Below are 21046 nucleotides of genomic sequence, written 5' to 3' on the forward strand. Positions count from 1 at the left end.
CGCGAATGACCCCACTGGAGATGGTCATCAACGACGGCCATCGCAAAGAAGGCCGTGAAAAAAAAAATCCTGAGTGGTCCTGACGATGGATGGGATTCAGAGGAATAGGATGAAGTCGAACAAGCAGGAGCAGGAAATGGCGCCAGAACGGGGCAAAACCATCTTATTTGGCCGAGAAGAAGGGAGAGCGAGGACAAGACCCGAGACACCCCCCCGTTGCACCGAAGCCCGTGACCGTCGCTAAATATTTCCCAATTCCGCTCCGCTGTAACCGTCTGGAAGGAGAGCGCTGCCGGGGGACCCAACCACCCAGCTGGTTCGAAAAACACGTCTAGTTGGCTTGCCCGTCCGGTTTTGCAAGCAAGACCTGAATGAATATGATGAGTCGAATAAAGGGCGGCGCGACAAAAAGGAACGCCTCATCGCCCACTGAGACTACGCGTCATGCGTGGCACGGGACGAGATGGGCGCTCGTGAGTCGTGAGGGCCTTGGCCGGTGAGACACGGCTTCGCTCTTCGCCCGCGTACCGGGTTTTGCTTGACTCCTACCGTGGTTTATTATAGTCGTCTCCCTGGGCTTGATGGCATCCCTTTCGTCGCATTATGAGAGTCTCTGCGCACCGTAGGACGGCGGCCACTTTTATACTCTGTGTACAGCCTATTCCTGTGCCTGTTTTTGCAAGTCGATGCCTCCGTGGCGCTGGAAATGAGGCGCATGTTTTCCTTCCGCGAACCGCTTGTTGTTTCTTTTTCTTTCTTTCTTTTTTTATTTATTTTTATTTATTATTATTATTTTGGTGGAAAAAGACGTCCATTAGGTTTCGGTGGTGAACTAGGTTCAAGACTTTGTTTGCCAGAGAGCCTTGGATATACTACATTGTGGGCGGGCTGGTAAGTGTTGGACGCGGTGCGCCTACACTGCTATGTGAAGCACCGCCGTGCTATACTTTAGCTATATATCGCGGTAAGATGTCCATCTGGGTGCCATCACATGTGCCTGGGCTATGTTTATTGCCGTGCCTCTAGTAAGAGTGGTGCAGGCACCCGGCAGAACTAGATGGTATTTTCAACCCAGTAACGCGTATTTATCTTCTTTGGGTAGATATGGTTGCGAACAGCTCATCCCCCCCTTTCGCTCATATTCTGGAAAATTGGTGGATGAATACAAGTACACAGCCTGGCGTAGAGAATGACATGCTAGTGGGTATGACAACGTTGGACGCAAGGGGTGTCATACAAAGCCGGCTATTCGCCGCAATACCACGGCCCAGGTTTGAGAATGCGTCAAAGAGACGGGGAGCCATCTCTAGGTGATGCAAGGGCCTGGCCTGGTTGACTGGGCGAGACAGTCTGGTATCTGATTGCCCAAAGTCACCCGCATGGGACGCAAAGAAGCGGTTATTCTCCCTTGTCCGACGTCAAGCCCATCTGCTACAGAGACAGACGTGTCCAGCGAAGAGATGGACTCGCTGGAGATGGGGTTTATGTAGAGTCTTTCTGAGGATAGACGACTCTGCTACTCAATGTGAGTGCTTCGTGGCCGGATGGTAATACAGCCTCTTTCTTTTGTAAGCTTGATGCAAGTGGGGATGGCCTGCAGCAAAGATGGGCGTTGGATCTGGCTTGTCGTAGACTAGGATGGGAAACGACAGGCCATTGAAAGTCGTCGGTGTATCATGTCGTTGTTGGAGATGGCGGAACCACATGAAGAGTCAAACGCAGGCCACGTATAGAAGCTGGAGTTGCGGCATTTTCCAGGGACAGAGAGCCCCTTTCGAATGCAACGACGTGTCGCTTGGCATGTTAAATGGGGCACCGAAAAGTCTCCCATCCCACGCTGACTGACACGAGTTGTATCAAGCCATCGTATATGTATAATTTGTCATGTGCGGGCCGTTTGGTCAAAGAGAAGCAACGTAAGTAAGATCAAGTAAACCATGAGAGCTGATTGCTAAACATCCAGGTTGAACAGTGGTCTAATCTATACCCAGAAGAGCTGGTAGCACGGAACCAGAGAAAATTAAATCAAAATGGAAAGAGGACGGGTATCAGGTTGCAGAAATCTGGACGGTGTATTACGACTGGCGGCGTGAGTCGAGATGCAGTACGGAATACTCGGCACAGCGGGTGAAATACGAGGCCGAACTGCCTTGTCGGTTTTTGTATGTACCACCCTCTACTCCGTATAATAAATGTTCTAAATAATAATGGCAGTTCGCAAAGGGCCCGAATCCTGGGTCACTTCAAGAACGACACCGAGAAAGGGGGGGTTCAACATTACACTTTGGCACTTTTTCAAATATACCTTGCGTTACTATATTTGCTCTTCAAAAGCCGCATGACCCGTCGAGGGACGTCGTGCAACATGAATCGGCCACTAAACCCAGATGACAGGATCTTAAAGCCGCTGATATTGCAAGACATCAAGAGCAGGGTGGTCTACGGAGTACCGTCTTGGTAGCAGGGAACCGCGACGAGAAATGCTGATGGGTCGATCTGTTCCACCAGACTCATGGGCATGCATACATCATACATTACAATCTTCTGACCGCTTTCGCCTCCCATGCGCTCATCCGGAATGTCGATGCTGCCAAACAACAAAGCGTCAACTGTCGAGCAAGCGCAGCAGACCCCTGTTGGACGAGCCCATGGTCGGGAGGATTGGCCTAAACGGGTGTAGATCCGTGATGGCCTGCAGGAAACCAATTTCCAGATCCAACATGTTCGTGCCGGCTGACCCTTGTTTGGCTTTTGCATGAATCGTCTTGTCATGGACACGGCTCGATCCGCGCACTTGTGGGTAGCACCCGAGTATGTTGTGTAGTACTAGTAGTACTCTGTACTGATATCAAGGCATGTAGGTATTGGTCGTGCCCCGAGATCTGGCCGCGGCGGAGGTTGATGATGAAGGGGAATAAGACGCGTGTTATCGCTCCCGCCCCCGTGGAGACGCCGGAAAGGCAAGCAAACCCAGGGCGGACGGGGTAGAAGCTGCACTGAGACCCTGGGGTTGTTGGCGATCCAATAACAGGCAGATGCCAAGTTCGTGACATCAGATAAACTTTCCAATTGGTTGTTTCTGACCCTCGCATCAGGCCTCCCCGTACCTCTGCGTATGACAGCCGTCAATGAGCAACGACACGAGTGGGGGGTTGCGACACGATGGAACAGTGAAGCATCGAGAACCAAGCGGGGGATGTGTTTTTTTGCTTTTTGCGATCCTGTTGGGTTTCGGGGCGAGTCCCGAACCCAGAGTCACCTTTGCAAAAGCAACCTTCTCAAGCCTTCTCGAGTCCGCACCCGTTACTCCGCAGTTTGCATCAGAATGGCCTACACATGGTACCACCTACACCCCGGATTTGGTTGGGAACTTTTGTATAGCTTGCAAGAACCCGCTTGCCGCGACTCATGCTTTGAGCTGCGTCTGTGGGTACTGTTTTCCATAGTACGGGTGATTCGAAGACGATACGGAGTACAAAAGGCGCATACCCCCTTCTCGGACGCGGCCAGCTTTCAGGGTCAGTTGAGCCTCCGGAAAAGCGTCTACCATGGACGACCTAGAGATTTGGGTGAGGGCCAATAACTCGACCTCCTCATCGTCAAGCACGAGAACAAAGTCTGACGAGTACGACGACGAAAAGAGCCGGTTACATGAGCAAGCCAGCGAGAAACAAACAACGTCGATACGGATGCCGACTATCCTTGAGCTTCTTGCAAAAGGCTACGACTCGGACAAAGAAACAAAACCAGGGGAAACAGCGAATTGTAAAGCTATAGCCACCGACAATCCAACCGGAGGGAGGTGTGACGGTTCATTTACGGCTCCAACGCGATACATGGACGGCACCGAACGGAGGGTTGGTTCTGGAAGGCCGCAGAGCAATGAATGAGCTTTGGGTGCCATACTCTGCCACCAAGATACGACCCTGATAGATGGATTCTCCAACCTCCAGCAGCCTCGTATATCTTCAGAAAACCCGCCGGCATGACGCAACAGACGATTATTGCGAACGCCTGGTTTAAGCTGATTTATATCTTAGGTCTGAAGGACGATGGCGAGCTTCACGACACGACGAGGTTGAGCGTATGCAACTGCTTTCAGCATAGAGCGGTTCCCTCTCGATCAACACGCATCATGGATGACGCCGGCACCGCAGCATATTCCACCTGTAGAGACTGCATTTATCCCAAAGACGTGAACGGCTGACGTGCCGTTCCCCTGCAACCACGGGAACCTTGTCACGCAGGGCCAAGGGATAGTATCGTTGCGAAAGAACTGTCGACGGCCATGCCGCAATATCAAGGGCTTGAGCCGGACTGAGTTTCGAGGATGGTAGCCTTCCCTCGTCCCGCGGTGGATTCGGACAGGTCAATTTGGCACTCTGCACCAGGTTCTCGATGCAACCCAGTATTCTCTGTTCCAAATTCCAACAGGCCTTGTTGAGTGAAAGACTCGGAATTTGGAACACAAAGGGGTGTTTGTTACACAAATCTTGCCATTTGAGGCATATTTGCAGTGTGCATCGGCTCGGAAACCCGTCTTCGGAGTGGTGGTCGATGACAAAAGCCACGTCTTCAACAGAGGTCCCGAATTCGTGCCGAATCCCGGCTGATGAGAGACGGCATGCCGCGAGATCAAAGACGTAATATTGCGTGGCCCCGGACAGTGGTCCTCACTTGCGAACGGCCACGGCTCACCGCAAAGGCTTACCGATTGAAAAACTCCAGAGTCGAATCCTGGCCAGGGGAGAAGGATGTCATGCCGCTTGGCGAAAACGGCTCGACGGCATGTGTCTTGGTATGCTGAGATGATTTCCGTCAGCCAGGGCAACGTTGATATTCTCCGTGCTGTCTCCCGCCTGACTCGTCCAGCTCTGAAAAAAAAAGTGGTAGGTGCGTCACTCGCCAAATACGATTTTATCGCCTTGAGATCGATTTCGTGGCTGGGCAGCCACTTTTACATACATGTATAGCCGGATCGTTTTTTGTTCACGACCAAGTGAAGCGCACGTATGGCCGGATAACGCTAGCCCTATCATTGGAAGAGCTGTACACGTTGACCTGTTTTCGCGAGACAAGAAATAGGGATGTAAGCAGTTCCAGCACGTACCGAGCCAACCGTGTTCAGAAAGAGCTTGGTGGTCGGCTCTGAATGCTGTAGGCGACTCGCGAGCCGGGGGGAACAACTAGTCGCAAGGTAATGCCACTAAGTAAACGCTGTATATCTCTCGAGAATCCCCAATGTTGTAAGTTTTGCTTGTCAGAGTCTTGCATGTGCTTATTACAAATTGTGGCGGCTCTGCCGTCTCAGAGGGTAGGTCCGGCGCCGGCCTTGTTTGTCTATGTGGTTAGAACAGCACGAAATCGAGCATGATTAAACGATGACCATTTCGATATTATTACAAAAACGTTCTTGAATCTTTTAACGTCATCCATTGTGTGGTTCCAACCCTCGGGTACATCCTATAGCACAATATCATCGCGCATGTCAAAAGTTACCATCTCGCCAAGCCAAGCCTTGTATGGCGTACGTCGAGAGGCAGTTGAGATTGAATCATGTAGACATGTGTGATCGGCAAGAGGCTCGGGAGAAGGATTTCGACCCGGAACTGAGACGGCGAGCACCGCAGATGCCGGCGGCCTATCTTACTACCGCATGTGTCCCGGCCAGATGCTTTCCTTCTCAGCTAACCGCACCGACCTCTGCGTGTTTCCAAAGAAAGGCAAGATAAAAAGGCAAAGAAATAGACCTAAAGAGCCCAACATGCTGGATATCCAATTCCTGAACACGCAAAAGTTTCGATCCTTATCCCTTCCTCATTTCTTTCCCCCGGATCTTCCATCATCCCATGGCTCATAGTCTTTCTCTCACTATCGCCGTTATCGGGCGCGAACCTGCCTCGGATGGTTGATAGTCTTACGAAGGAACACTAGCCGGCTTGTAGCTTCGGAGCGAACATCGGCAAAAAGGGCCGCTAGGTATGTTACGGGATATGAGAATATGAAGGGGCCTGGTCCGGGAGGAACTGGTAGTCACATCAATCGACTTCGTGTTCTGATGCCAAAACAAAGTTTCCCCTGGCATTGGTTGACGAAGACAGACGGCAGAACAGTGACCGAGATATTATTGACATATTTCTGACTTGTAGTGTCATTTCCACCAGGATTATGCACCAGCCAATTCTCTATATGTAAAATAACACTTCCATGATAGACTACAAGCTAAAACTGATAATGGCTACTCTCACGAGGCTTCAATGACATGGGAAATAGTTTCGGCTAGCCATGGCTGCCACGATTGGCAGCTACGAGTCGCGTTGAATGTGGACTTGTTCCTCGACCGAATCTATCTACACCCCTTTCCGTTGAACAGCTGGTCGTAGCTATTAGTTTTGCTAGCTAGCTTCTGGTTTGAACCTTGCGACCTAGTTTTGAGCCACATAGAAATGGCCCAGCTTGTTGAACTTACTAGATACAGGCCTGACTAATGACTAATCTGTTGACATCATTGAGAGCCATACCTACAATAGTGTGACGAAGCACAAATGGCACGGAATGATGAAGAAAACTACCAGACTTTCAAGTAGGTTCGCCCTGCCTGTCCAGAGATGGCACTTGCAACAGTTTAGAGGTGCAGCTCGCAAGCTCCAGTGTGAGATTGTCTATCCATGTCTTGAAGTATGTCTCAATTTTTTGGCAAATCTTCAATACCAGGTGCAAATTTCTATTAAAAAAATGTACGGGCTTGTAATGTAGCCAAAGCGCGACAACTCCAACAAGAGCCGAGTATCGTGGTAGACGGGCCTGCCGAACTCGGAGCAAATACCCAAGAGATATGTAGTTTTCAATCGTTCCCATACAGTTCGTTCCAAGGCTGATCAGAAATGTCGCAATAAAATTGTATGGACCTATTGCTGCTGTTGGCTGTTTCTTGAAAGACACACTTTTGTGCATTTGTCAATTGCTTCGAGGTGCTGAATGAGTATGCTGGAAATCGGGTCGAGTTGCCCAGTTGAATGGAGCCTTTATAGTTATAATTAACATCGCACCAGACATGACAACACACTACGATGGCTTCGAAAAGCCATTCCATCTTCCGTAGTATAGTGGTCAGTATGCAAGCTTGTCACGCTTGAGACCCGGGTTCAATTCCCGGCGGGAGAGCCACATTGTTGTTTCTTTTTTTGGACCCCCGGAAAACTGGGGACCTGTCCATTGATGTCAGTTGAATCTGCGAGTTTATTTTTTGCACCACGTTGTTCCAGTTCGCTCTGCAGCGGCATTTTTGGCCAAGACAGGGTCGGGCGCTTCCAACACCAGATGCTGTTAGACAGTAGCGTCAGACATGTCTGCAATTTCTAAAACGCCTACAATAAAGCATGGTCCTCGGTCACACAATTGTTGGCCGAGATGTGCGTCATGCAATAATTGGCGGCGGCATACCGATGTTTCCACAACGTGACCAAATTTTATTTGCCGGTGTGCTTTATATCCTTGCTACAGGTTATTATTTTGTTTCTTTCTTTTTTTAGCGGCACGGTATACCTCTTTTCCAAGAAATAAATGGCATGTGATATACTACAGCAATCATGTCCCGGCTGTGCTTCCTCTGCCTCTCCTACATGACACCGTGCCAAATTTGCAGACAGTGCATCACTTGATGGCGACTTGGAATCTATCTTGTTTATTTATTCTGATATCTGAAAAGGAAAAGGCCAGGATACGGGACTTTTGAACTATGTTGGGCTAAAAGGCGACACCTGGGCTGGGCAGCATCGAATATCGTCTCTGATCTTAGAAAGACCTCGTCTACACCGGCGGAACCGCATCCTCTCATAATTTATTCACTTTGAATAGGAGGGCCGCTCAAAATCTCACTAAGTTGTCATGATGGGTCACCAACTATTGTCTCTCGCCATCTACTTCCTTCCACTCATTGTCCAATGTCTTGCCCACTCTCTTTCACTAGAATTTGAAATCCGAAGAGAAATAACCTCTCGCTTAGTAAACATTCATGTCTTACAGTCAGAATACGTATCTGGATTAATTTCTTTCACTTACGGAGCATGCGAGGCAAAATCTGAGCAAGACAGTCATCACATTATTGCTAGGATAGAATGCACCGCATCTGACTCGAGACTTGTATGCATCATCCCACAGAACACGACGACCGAGTGGTGTATTTCAGCCTGTAATAAGGATGATGCGTTGGCCGGCCGAAGCCCACCGCAGAATGTATATAGAGTGGTGAATAGAACGACCACTAGACGACGGGCCCGTCTGTATACGTTTCATGCCCTACCACACGAGTGAGCAAGAGTGCTCGGCTGACATTGCGTCACGAGTCACAGAGCCCATCGCCATGACAGGAGCCAGCGGCACTGATACGCCGCGACCCTGGTTTGACGGGGCGAAGCATCTGTCTCGAAAAGAGCCTGGTATGATTGATGTCAGCGCCGCCAAGAGCAAAAAGATTGCCATTGCGGGAGCTGACACGTTCGGTCTGATGACCCACCTGGTCTTACACCAGGCAGGCTTTACAAAAATAATCATGCTCGAGGGGAGCAACCGTATCGGTGGTCGAGTTCATAGAGCCTACTTATCTGGCGGGCTGTTAGACTATTCTTAGCAGGAAAGAGAGGCGATGAGAGTACCGGCAGACTAACTCATCACTTTCCGTGCCCTCTATACTGGACCCTGGAACAGAATCTATAAGCAAAAAGCTGCAAATAAATATACCCAGCAATAAATTCACCACTGAAGCGGCCAAAAACATGTACAGACCTCACAGGGAGTAGAATGACGGTGGCATCAACGGGCAGCAAGGAGACCGCCGGTCTGAGTTTGCCTACATATCACAATATCTAAAGGGAAGCCTCAACAGCACCGACTCTTTGGCTTCCGGCAAGATGACTAGGTCAGCTTCTGGGATTGGGCCCATCGCATCTGCGGCTGCGAGGCAATTTCAAGGCGTGGTATGCGAGGGGAGAATAGTTGACTCACTATTGTTTCCCATACATCAGTCTCGATAGATAGCTGCCATGGTGCTTCCAATTTGTACAACTTGTAATGTTTGGCTGGCGTTGAGCCGCTTCCGATAGCGACTGTCCAGGTGTCGATGCCTCATGCTCTGGGGCATGCTTTTTCTGCTTAAAAAAGTTCATTATGAAGCAAAGAGGTAATAATCTTTGTTAGATGCTAGCTTACTAAGGAAAAAAAAACCTAGCTGTGTCCGTGCTGTATCCTGGCAATGGATGCTCCTCGGACGTAGTTGTATGCGGGAGTCTCTGAGCACAAGTCGCGTCACACAAGCACAATTGTACACAAGGAGTGCATGCTGAGCAGTATAATGCAAGGGCCTCTTTGAGGTGGTACGGGCCTTCAGTATGGACAATGAATACATGTGTACTCGCATGATCAACGGGCTTGATGAGTCCTTTGTGCTTCCAATGGTTTCTTTGTTGCGCGGTGCAGATTGATGCGGAGAAGACCTCCGTGGTACAGTTTCAGCGCCTTTGCGTAGATCAAAGGAAAAGTTCGGCTTTACACATTCAAGCCACGGGCTTAACTGGGCTTAAAAGATAACTCAGCCCATCCGACGGCAGACACAGAGCATGCCCGTGTGTCTAGGACAAAGGAACACAAAGAAGCCCTGGATCATGAGAAAGAAAGGAGGAAAGCAGGGGCCGGGCTCCCACTCAATGCGTTCTTTCATCATGGCCAGACGGTGTGCCAGCCCAGAAAGTCTCGGTACTGGGTGTGCTCGGCTTCAGAAAGCAAACATGATATCCTGCAGACCGCGTGGAAACGTTACTGGCTTACAAAACCGTGTCCAGCACAAAAGTTGAACATGGCTCCCTTCTGATATGTCAGTTTGCTCCTAGCCGCTCCAAGAGGCGTGCATCCTAAGCCACACTTCGACAAAGGACCTGGCCTTGCATTCATATCGTCAAGATGCATGTTCATGCCTCGTATACCGAACAGAGCATGTGTGTGAATTCGAGTCCCAAGAGACCTTCACTCTGTCCCTTGAAGGAGTCGGACTACAAGATAATAGTAATCAGGCGCTGTTCGCGCATCTGACAACTCCCATTCAGCGATGGGTTGTCGAAACATGGCCTTTCAGTGAACCCATGTGGCCATCAACAGCTGCAGGCATTGTAGTCCAGATGAACACCACACATGTCTTGAACACTCGTCGTGCAGCGTCTTTTCAACGAGACGAACCCGACAAGCTGACCAAGACTGTATCGACAAACGCCAGAGTCCCCCAGGGCATTAAATACTGCGACACTCGGCGCTCCATCGTGGTTCCTGGCATACTCCGCAACGACAACCAACCTTTCCACCACTTCCCCAGATAGAACAACAGCTCCGATTCTGAAAGCTCGCCATGGCCCCAGGAGGACATCGAGACTCTCCCCCAAACCCTCCCCCAAACTCTCCCCAAGGCCCCTACCAAGACCTGGTCCAACCCTTGAGTCGACCCCGCTATGAAGAGACGGTGGCCGACATGGATGAACAGTTCAGGCGCGAACCTCGGGCGTACTCGTTCCAGGGCTCGAACTTCGCAGACGACGGCAGGGACATGGACCAAGGCTCTGACTACACGCGAGGATCGTCCCAAACAGCCTCCCAGCCCCACCAAGTCTTCAACAACTGCCACGTCTATATAGGCTCGAATCAATATGCCAAAGGCTGTGGCCGAAATTCATCGAGACAAACAGGCTCCCAGCCCCCCCGAGTCTGCGAAAACCGCAATGCCAATATCGGCCCCGGTGAAGATTCCTACTCCCCGTCGAGGTCTTGGCGCACTATCGACGATGGAAGAAGCCCCGTCAATCAGAACATGTATGTCCCCGCGTACCGCCCTGGAGAATCCTCGTTTGACGGGCCCGGTGATCTTTCTCCGGCCGGGCGCGTGGTTACACGCGAGCAGCCATTCGAGGACACTGGCCGCACATGCTGTAACCACCACCACCACTGCTGCTGCTGCTGCTGCCACGGGTTTACGCTTGTAAGAAAGAGCCATTCTGCCGAAATTAGGGGATTTCGAGGTATCATTTGGTCTTGAGATCTTCCGTATTTCCTTTCAACAACGCCAAAGACGTCAGCAGGTCATGCGCGGTCATTCATCCTACAACCATGACGATGAGACGCACCTTAAGTCGACCATGGCCGTGCTATCCGGCCTGCAAGCAGAGGTGTACTGGCTGTCAAATCCATGCAGAATCAGGAACTCTGCAGTCTGGTAGTTTCTGAATAAAACTCTTCACATCACCAGCTGGCTCCTCCCAAAGCAATGAATGCTCCTTCTCAGAGCGGCGTGAAGTGAATGTGACATGAAAGACAATCTGCCCAACATGGTGCCTCGGCACTCCCGTAGAAATGGTGGCGCATGCACGGACGTGCTACCCCATCCATCCATCGGCCCATCTGGCCCTCTGGAATGTAGAGATTCCTTGTACTTGATATCGTGGACATGATGTGCTGGTTCGAAATGATCGGGTGCAGACCGTACCTCGACGCAGATAGATGCGCCTACTGGACATGCCAAGTACACCGTATGCCCGGCGTCCGATGTATATACCTATCGCTATAACTGCCGAAAACACATCATCAGTCTAAATTTTAGAAAAAAAAGAAGAAAAGAAGGAGGAAAAGCGGCGGTCAGAGCTATGTCTATGACGAGGGATCGTCTGCTCGTTGCCACCGACGCTATATGATTCAGTAGCCAATGTCATTGCATGAAACGTATCGGCAGTGCTCAAGTCATGCCCGCAGGCTCTCGGTGCTGGGAGCCAGACGGTAGATATATTCACAGAGATGTATATTCCTCACTCGATTGCAGGTACAACTCAAGTTGCAGATAGAAACCCCAAATCGTTTCGAGACAGGCAACAAGTCAAGATTTCACAGCGCATATCTCGACTTGACAAAGGCTTTGTATATTACAGCGCGACTGCGCAGACCTAGTCTTCTATCTCGTCAGGAACTGCTCTTTCTCTAGCAAAGACAACTGCCGCGCAGTTCATAGGGCTTCTCGTACATTAATCAAGATTGACTTCCAGCACCGTAAACAGATTAGTCGTAAAGGTCCCAGACGCCGTTCTCATCTTCCATGGCTTGCGTTCCAGATATCAAATCAACGCCATTGACCATGTCGGGAAAATGTGTAGTGCCGTCTGCGCAAATGACTGCTTCCAGTGCTTCTTTTAGCCTGCCAGCCATGGACAGGGTTGTTGTTACAGCAGTGACGCTAAATGGGTTAATTCTTCCTCTGACGATGAACCAGCTTGCTCCAGCGTACATCCGAATCGCTCTGCTCGGCTTGCCCTTGCCCTTATTGATTGCGACTCCGTGATTCGTAGTCCATGCCACCAAGACAGCCTTATTTCAGGATCATTTCAACTCTCCCAAAAGCATGGTCCTATCCGATGAGGCGGAGAGCACTACCAAAGGTTAGCGAGCGCGTCAAAAGAATGGTCTTGACACAACTTACATATCGGCTCCTTTCCTGGCGTAAACTCGGCAGAGTTGACGGTCCCCTTATGCCCAGGCAACTTGTACAACAACTTGCCATTCTGACTCGACCACACCACCACAGTTCCATCCGCCGACGCCGCGGCAATCTTCTTGCCGTCGGCGTCCCAGCTCACGCCCATCAGGTTCTTCTCCACGCCGGCATTCGCGCCGTCAAATGTGCGGATATGTCTCTCCGTAGGTGCAAACGGACGAATATCCCATGTCCTGACCGTCGAGTCCATGGCGTACGAGACCAGGGATTGCGAATCGGGCGACACTTTGAGCGACATGATGGAGTCCGAGTGCCCCAGCAAAGAATACACAACCGACTTCTTGCGCAGGTCCCACACGCGAATGTCATTGTCAATGCCGCCCGCGAAGATCTCATTTCCGGCAGAAGACATGGCCACCGCTGTGACGGGGAAGTCGGTCTGGATATAGTCGATGGCGTGTTTACTGCGCGGGTCCCAGATGCCAATGGTGGAATCGTCGCTGCCGCTAATGATCAGGTCCTCGCCGCGTCGGGTGATATCTACAGCGTTGACGATTTCCTCGTGCCCGACGTATCTGCGTATTCTCGTGCCCGATGTCAGGTCCCAGCTGGCAAGGTGCATGTCCGCCGATGCAGTGTACAATATTTCCGAGTCCCGCGACCACTGGAGGTCGAGAATGGCGCCCTTGTGCCCGTTTAATAGACCGTAGTTCTCGCAGTCGCCATACGTCCTCCAGAGCACTAAGGCATCTTATTAGCATATTCTCGGGCTCAGACCGCGCCGCCCCTTCAATTTACTTACTTATACTTCTGTCCATGGATCCCGATGCGATCAAGTTGCCCGTCGGATCAAATTTGGCTGTGAAAACCTCCCCCGTGTGCCCCGACAGCTCCATCACCGGCGCTTGCAGTGCGCTTGTTCGTGCATTCTAAATATACATTAGCCGAATTCGCGTCTGTTCGGGTGAGCCTTTACACACCGCTTGAACCAATGCATTGCTGGACGCATTCAGGCGCGCCAGAGCACCCTCTGACGTGCTAACATTCTGCCTCTTGACAAGCATTTGTGACGAGCTGGGGTCGTCCTCTGCGGGACGTTTTTCGGCAGACATTTTGGTGGTGCTGGGAGGAGTAAAAGCTAATTCTGAGATATTCGATTATCCAGTATCTCGAAGTGCAACAAGTCGGTGCGTCTGCAAACTGCCAAAAATCGAATTTATCGCGTCACTATGTACGTGTTGCGGCCGTGGTGATCGCGGCTAGGGAACTTTTTCCATGTCGAAAAACTGGGGTTGAGCTCCAACTCCCACTGCGGGTCTACGATTGGCGGTCGGGCCGGTGATTGTTCCCTCTGTTGCTGTACGTACGTCTGTGACCACCTCCATCCCCGCCACTGAGCTTCGAGCACAACGGGTTAGTTGTACTCGCGACGAAGCTCTTCTAATTGGGGTAGTTTACGACAGTCTACCTGTTGTCAAGCTTCTCCGGGTACCGGCTCTTCTTACCAATCTGTCACTGATTCCGCATTGCAAGCAGTCGAGCCACCTCCTACACCACACCTCGCCCCGCCTTCATCATGGCGGCGAGCAAAGCCTCCCGCGTAGGCGAAGAGTACGTCCAGTCACTCCCCTCGCATGACCAAGTGCCCAACTAACATGTCCAGAATATGGAAGTGAGCGCCTCCGTCTCCCCCTCCTACCCGCCGGTCATCTAACAGCTCAGGACGCGCATCGACAAAGTCAACGCCGAACTCGTAACCCTCACGTACGGCACCATCGTAGCCCAGCTCTGCAAGGACTTTGACAATGACTACGCCGAGGTGAATAAGCAACTGGACAAGATGGGCTACAACATTGGCCTACGCCTAATAGAAGACTACCTCGCCAAGTCGAACACCATGAAGCGGTGTGCAAACTTTAGGGAAACTGCCGACATGATTGCAAGAGTATGTCTCTCGGCCGCATCCCTCGTCCAGTTCACTGACGAAAACCAGGTCGGCTTCAAAATATTCCTCAACATCACACCCCAAATAACCAACTGGACCTCCGACAATAACCAGTTCTCGCTGCTATTCGACGAGAATCCCTTTGCCGACTTTGTCGAGCTCCCGGATGACGGGCGAGCCCAGGACGAACTTTGGTACTCGAATATCCTGTGCGGCGTGCTGAGGGGTGCTTTGGAAATGGTACAGATGCAGGTGGAAGCGCATTTTATCAGCGATGTGCTGCGGGGAAATGACACTACTGAAATGAGGGTTTCGTTGGTGCGCTATATTGATGACGAACTGCCCCCTGAAGATGATTGATTCGCTCTGGGGACAGAATCCTCATTAGTCCTAGCTTGATGGGTTCATAATGGAGTGTGGCGTTTAGGTGTCATTCATCTAGGTTTGCTGAGTTGGAATCGCATACAAATCCATGTCAATATAATGGTCATACATCAAATGTTCCAAGGTGAAACCAAAGTCTCCTCTAGATATACCAAGAGTCCTCAAAACATTCATCCCAAGTCGGCAAACAAGTAGGCGTCGAAGCACGGTAATCACTGTGATTGATCGGCATGCAGGACGTGGTATGATATATTCGAAGACCGCTTTCGACGTAGACCAAACATAAACACTCGGGAGACGGTAACGACAACTCCTCGATTTCCTTGCACCTGCCTGAAACCCAGCCATTCCCCGCAGCAAGTCAAAGTGACACGTCAAAATAAAAACACTCTCAAAGAGCCAAACCACACACAGAGGGGGGGACGGAGGGGAAATAACACAAGAATCAAAAGGAAGACAGAGAGATGACAGTCAACAAACAACGGCTCTTTTTTCCCATCTGTAATCCGTAACCTCTCTCTCCCGAGAGCCTGGATCGCCGCATAAAAACAAAAAAGAAGGAAATTCCATGATATAGTAAAAGCCCCCTGAAACGCCGTGTCGAATGATGCCAGATTAGAGTTGAGCCACAATGACACACAGAGTAAATAGAAGAAACACTGGTCAGAGCCATAAGAAATTCACAAACTTGTCTTCGTCTTTTCATCCTTCCATATATGCATGTTGGATTTGTCCCCGTATCGCTAACCTTTAGTCGGCTCCAATCGGGTCGCCTCCTTCCATGCTGGAAAAGCCGTTGAAGTCGAATGGCTCAGTGTTGTCTTCATGAAGGAACGAGTCGAAATCAAAGTCGTTGAGAACATCGCCGGATTGCAGGGGGTTGGCAAGCTCCATAGATCCAAACTCCATCTAAGAAGGCAATTAGTGGGACGCCAGATGTATGCAATACTCCTTTGCAAACTTACAATACTGCCAAAATTGTCCATCATTCCGTTTTGGCTTGGATCGCCATGGGCCTGAGGCGGCACAGGTGCTGCTTGAGGAGCCGGCGCAGCAGCTGGAGCAGTGGGAGCAGTCGCGGCTGTGGTAGCCTGCGCATTGGCGCCAGCAGCTCCGTTGGGCGCATTCTTGTTGAATCCCGAGTTGGTCGAAGTAATAGGCGTCGCTGGCGTAGCCTCTGTCTCGGCCGAGTTCTCACCTGCTGTAGCAGCTCCTGCAGCGTTGGCATTTTGACTGGCCTTCTTTGCGGCAGCGGCACGCTGTATATATGTTAGTTCCGGAACAAAAAAGAAGAACAATGAAAAATCTGTTGAGCGAGGGGCAGGTATTTCCTTACCTTCTCTTTGGCAGCCTTCGTCTCCTTCTTCTTGGGCGCAGGCTTGTTTCCTTGGCTCGGCGTCGGAGGGGCGGCCGCAGCTTGCTGGGGTGATGCAGTCGTTCGGCTATTTGCATTTGCAGTCCCGGCAGGAGCTGAAGGCGGGCCCATCGATCGCGGTTGCGGCGTTCCTTGCACCTGCTGGTTCTGTTGCATACCCTGCGGCGGTTGGCCATTGGGACCCTGTTGCCATTGTCCCGGTGCGCCCTGGCCGGCTTGCTGTCCCTGTTGCCCTTGCATTTGGCGGGCGGCCATCATCTGCTGCGGATTCATCTGGCTATTGAATGGCTGGCCCGGGTGTGAGCTTGGTGGTCTCATGCCGTTCATCTGGGCCTGACTCATGTCGGTACCGGGTTTGAAGAAGTGAGGTGCCATGTTGGGGTCGACTTGGTTACCCATGAAGTTCATGGCAGGGTTAGGGGAGTCGCGCGATTGGCCACCTTCAGGAACCGGTGATGGTATGCCCGAATTGTTCATCTGAGGGGTGCCACGCTTCATCTGGTCGGCAGGGTTTGGTGACGCTCCAGATCGCATCGCTTGAGGAGAAGCCTCGGGGAAGGGCTGGCCGTTGGGTCCTTGACCTGGCTGGCCTGGAGCACCGGGAGCAGCTCCGTCTCTTGCGGGCATACCAGTGATGGTATCCTGCTCCTGCCGAGCCATCATTAGACGCTTCTTGTTTTGCTGCTCCAGTAACATCAACTGCATCTGATAGTCCTGCAATGCGTGATTGCTCCCAGCAGCGGCTTGGGCACCGCCAGGGCCCGGCCGGATCCCCCCTGGACCCCCCATTTCACCGGTGGGATTGTAGAAGGCATTAAGGGCAGTTCCATCCGGTCCTGGTCCCATCATGGGCGAGCCCTGGTTCTGAGGCCCCCCAGCGTTTGGCATCTGCTGCTTGTTGCCCATCTGGGAACCATGGTGCTGTTGCAGGTTCTGAGAGTACGTCGCAATCGATTTCTGCTGGGCGGCTGGCGGGGCGTTGATAAAGTTATGGAGCTGTTGCGGATTTAAGCTATTCGGGTTGATACCGTTGGCAGCCAACATCTGTTGAGCAGCGGCCATATTTTGGTTGTTCGTCATCTGCTGTCCGGGCATGCCTTGAGCGGGTCGACCATTAGCCACCATTCCTGGCTGGTTAGGGTTAAAGGGTGCTCCTCCATCAATACGTTGTCGCTTGGAAGGTGACGGCGCATTCTCTCCGGACGCGGGTGATGACGGGCGATCGCGGTTTTGATCCATGCCAGACGGATCACGTTGCATCTGGTTCTGCTTGGTTGGTTGCATCATCATCTGAGGACTAGAACGAGACAGGGCAATTAGCAACTGTGTCGTTTTACACAGTCATGGTTTGAATGAGAGCGTACTTATTCTGATTATTCGCAATGGCAGCACGGGCGAGGGCACCCTGCTTTATGCCCATATTCATGTTGCCATTCTGCATTCTCATCATCTGGGCTTGATATTGTTGTTGCGCAAATTCATTGGGGCGCATCTGACGCAAAAGCTCTTGTTGCTGGTTTTGTTTCAATCGAGACTGTTGCTGTAAAGGAACTCGACATTAGTTGATGCGGGACAAGACACATTGATTTCAAGATGTTACAGGCGTGGCAGGATGTGAGAGACAGCAGCTAAAGTCCAAACGTACCTGAGTGTGAGCGACATATTGGTTAACAGTGCCATTGCCACCTTTGACACGCTGAGCATTGTAAATATCCCAAAAGAGACAAAACCACTCGTACAGGAACGAAGAGTCGGACGCGGGCATGGGAAGTTTGGGAGGCGGTAGGCCATCGGGCAGTTTGTCCAAATCATCCTTGGAGTCTGTGTCCATGGGATCTTCGCCATTGGCCGCGTTGCCACCCTTTCCGTCCTTGTGGACATTTACCTGCTGATTGCTAGACAACAGCGAACGAGCACAGTCGAACATCTCATAGCGGAGGAAGTACTCGTAAATATAGGTGTTGAGAACGCCGCGCTGGCTGTCGAGCTGTGACTGTCTCGCGGCGGCGGCGGCGGCAGCAGCCTGCTGAGGATTCATGGCAACACCGTTGTTCATCATGGGCATTGGCGCACCGCCGACAGCACCGCCCATGGGGTTCATGTTGGCCATGCCCATATTCGGGTTCATGGCCATGATGACGGCGGGTATATGAGTAGCTGCGACGCGAACGAGCCGGTGGAGGGGGGGTTGTAAGGTGAGGATATCACGGTGACAGCGGACGCCCGGCGAGGACTGAGGTCAAGAGAAAAAAGACAATGTGCCTCAAGGACCCCACGAATCCGATGCCAGGCCGTGAGTAGCGGAGCAAAAGACGACGACGGCACAGAGCAAAACAGTCCAAGCAGCTCAAGCCGGTGTGGCCGTTTGGCGTGGCGCGGGTGAGAGGGGCGAAAGTCAGTCAGTCGACACCAGTCGCGGCAGACGACAGACGGCGGACGGCAGACGCAGAACGGCAGGGCAGGGGGGTGAGAGACTCGGTCGCGGCGGTCGAAGCAAATCGGAGGGCGGAGCAGCAGAGGTAATGCGCAAAGCTGCAGGCGACGGGGAGGATATATTCGCGGTGAGGAGCGATGTGCGCGATGGGGGCAAAGCAAGGAATGAAGGCGACAGAAAAAAAAAGAATGGATATGGATGAATGATGATGGGGGAAGAGATGGTGTGAAGGTGGACGGAGAGTTTCGCCTTTGCCTGGGCTGGGCTGGGCTGGGGGCTGGGCGAGAGAAAGAGAGAGAGAGAGAGAGAGCCTGGTCCGAGTTCACAGTAAGTCACTCACCCAAGGCTGGGTATGGAACGGCCAGAACTGTAACAGAGGAGAAATTTCACCAAGTCGAAGCCAACGTTGCGAGGCTGCCCTTTAGCAAAGTCAATACGCGCTCCGCAGCCTCGGTCGTGGCCGCGATGTCAGCTAGAGCGTCTCCCGTCCGCACTTGAGGTAGCCCGTGGAGACAATTGTCGCGATGGACATGGAACCAGATGTCAGGAAACGTCTATTCTGGCGGACAAGAGGCTGAGGTGCATGTCATGCCGCCTGGCTGGCTGTGTGGAGGCGGAAGCAGAGACTGGAGGCATCAATTTTAATGTCCAGGCCGGATGCGAGACAGCCAAAGTCCCGAGCCCGGAATCTGGCACCAGGTCCCTAGATGCAGATACAGTGTGCATGGCGATCAGAGATTTACGCGCACGGAGACGGTCTGCGCACGGTACATACACGAATTGCTCAGTCCTATAACGACAGTGCATAATACAGTGCTGATAAATTGGTCCTGCCAGTATGGGCTGAGAAATATGCCCGCATACAGTGCGGTGGTCCATCTAATGCCGGCAGAAACACTGTCTAGAAAAAAATTGAATGTTGCACATTGAACAAAAGAACAAAACTTGACCCCTGTTCCCCATGTCCCCAGGCATCACAGCGCCGTGCCAGCACTCTCACCAAAGACGTATTCCTCAGACCAGCCGCGTATTTCTCGGCCCGTCCACATCGGTACTTCTGCCTCAGGCACAATGAGGCACCCTGAGGCACCCTGCGGCACCATCGCGGTGCAAAATCATCCAATGGCAGCACAAGCCCGGCCATAGTGCAATTTACTCTGAGCAATCCATTACCACAAACCAATGAACGTGTCGCGTCGTGAGGCACTTGGGGTCAATCCATGATCCATCTCATGACCTGAACGAAGAGGGTTGAAGCATGAATGTGGTCTGGTAGCAAACATCTTGACTGGGCACGCTGGGTTTGATCGAACCACTTGCTGTTGCAGAAATTCTGCTGCCTGATCATTTTCCTTTCTATTCCAGTAATATTTGTGTACGGAGTACACCAGCGAGTCTCTCTCTCTCTGTCTCTCTCCTTTTTTTTTTTTTGTCTTGCTGTTCATCTGCTCTCTATTTTGCACCTCTTTTTGCCATTGTAGCTGAAAACTGTCTTGTCGCGAGCTATCAAGGGCGAAACGGGAATCAAAACTTGTAACGCGCGCCAATATCAGTACTATACGACAAAATCCATAAATCAATACAGCCCTCAAGGTCACGCATGAAACACACGTGTTCGTGGTGCGCTGTGAATATTTTCTCCCCCCAGTCATGGTGTGACTTGCATGCACTCTTGTGTCACTCAAGGTTTCTTGACTTGACAGTCCTACATCTTGCACGATTTATACCAACGCCGCTGTCAAATAACGACATGAGCAAAAATCGCCCGATGCAAAGCAAAACCAAAGGCAATGGAACATGAATAGCACATTCCGCAAACTATTATACCTTGATGCGCTGCAAGTTCTCTTCCGGTCGGAACCGATCGTACTCCGGGAAACGCTAAATCAACCTACCCTAGACAATCCCCAAACTCACCAAGTCGGACTTGACAGGAAAGGAGCACCACATGGCAGATACAGTAGTATACCCTAGTATACTACAGTAGTATATCATAATATGGAGCGCGACAGCCAGGTACCTGAATTATTTGCATCCCCTTAATGTTTTGCCTCCCACTACAAGTCTTGTGTCATAGCACCGAATTATATTGAGAAAATGCCTACAACCCCACCTTACTTTTTTGAAGTTTAAGCTAACAATAGTCATTTGATGTCTTGCATACTGATAGGAGCTCAAGTTTTAAATATACACAGTTTATAATTATACACAACAGGAATTAGCGACCAAAGTTTGGGCTAAAGAAGGGAAAAACACCCACTGCTGGAGCCAATCGTCGTGCGAATCGCGTTTGGAACTATACCCAAATTTTTCGGTTCTCATCGCACGCTGCTTGGGACCTCTTTTGACCTCATCAATCGCAAGTCCTCCCCACGAAGACGTTTTTACTAT

The 21046-nt window shown here is 51.3% G+C and overlaps 5 protein-coding genes and 1 non-coding gene across 6 annotated transcripts; 4 read left to right on the plus strand and 2 right to left on the minus strand.

Annotated features, from left to right (window-relative positions):
* Window positions 1-3548: 3548 nt before the first annotated feature.
* On the plus strand, window positions 3549-3890 carry G6M90_00g111030 (uncharacterized protein; the record flags this gene model as incomplete). Its single annotated transcript, XM_066131820.1, has 1 exon — window positions 3549-3890. The coding sequence occupies one exon, from the start codon at window positions 3549-3551 to the stop codon at window positions 3888-3890; it is 342 nt and encodes a 113-aa protein (XP_065987936.1).
* Window positions 3891-7092: 3202 nt separating this feature from the next.
* Window positions 7093-7164, plus strand: G6M90_tRNA00000115. Its single transcript has one exon. It is a non-coding gene; the product is annotated as a tRNA-Asp (tRNA).
* Window positions 7165-10393: 3229 nt separating this feature from the next.
* On the plus strand, window positions 10394-11074 carry G6M90_00g111040 (uncharacterized protein; the record flags this gene model as incomplete). The annotated part of the gene is made up of 1 exon (XM_014688272.1): window positions 10394-11074. The coding sequence occupies one exon, from the start codon at window positions 10394-10396 to the stop codon at window positions 11072-11074; it is 681 nt and encodes a 226-aa protein (XP_014543758.1).
* A 1328-nt stretch (window positions 11075-12402) lies between these two features.
* Window positions 12403-13629, minus strand: cwf17 (Pre-mRNA-splicing factor cwf17; the record flags this gene model as incomplete). Its single annotated transcript, XM_014688271.1, has 4 exons — window positions 12403-12452; window positions 12503-13258; window positions 13320-13446; window positions 13498-13629. 4 exons carry the CDS (start codon window positions 13627-13629, stop codon window positions 12403-12405), a joined length of 1065 nt encoding a protein of 354 aa, XP_014543757.1.
* Window positions 13630-14093: 464 nt separating this feature from the next.
* Window positions 14094-14822, plus strand: bet3 (Transport protein particle subunit bet3; the record flags this gene model as incomplete). The annotated part of the gene is made up of 3 exons (XM_066131821.1): window positions 14094-14128; window positions 14181-14189; window positions 14240-14822. 3 exons carry the CDS (start codon window positions 14094-14096, stop codon window positions 14820-14822), a joined length of 627 nt encoding a protein of 208 aa, XP_065987831.1.
* A 774-nt stretch (window positions 14823-15596) lies between these two features.
* Window positions 15597-18355, minus strand: somA (Transcriptional activator somA; the record flags this gene model as incomplete). The annotated part of the gene is made up of 5 exons (XM_014688269.1): window positions 15597-15755; window positions 15812-16105; window positions 16183-17518; window positions 17586-17761; window positions 17867-18355. 5 exons carry the CDS (start codon window positions 18353-18355, stop codon window positions 15597-15599), a joined length of 2454 nt encoding a protein of 817 aa, XP_014543755.1.
* Between the last annotated feature and the right edge of the window lie 2691 nt (window positions 18356-21046).

This window comes from Metarhizium brunneum, chromosome 7 (genome assembly GCF_013426205.1).
Source record: "Metarhizium brunneum chromosome 7, complete sequence".
NCBI lineage: Eukaryota > Fungi > Ascomycota > Sordariomycetes > Hypocreales > Clavicipitaceae > Metarhizium > Metarhizium brunneum.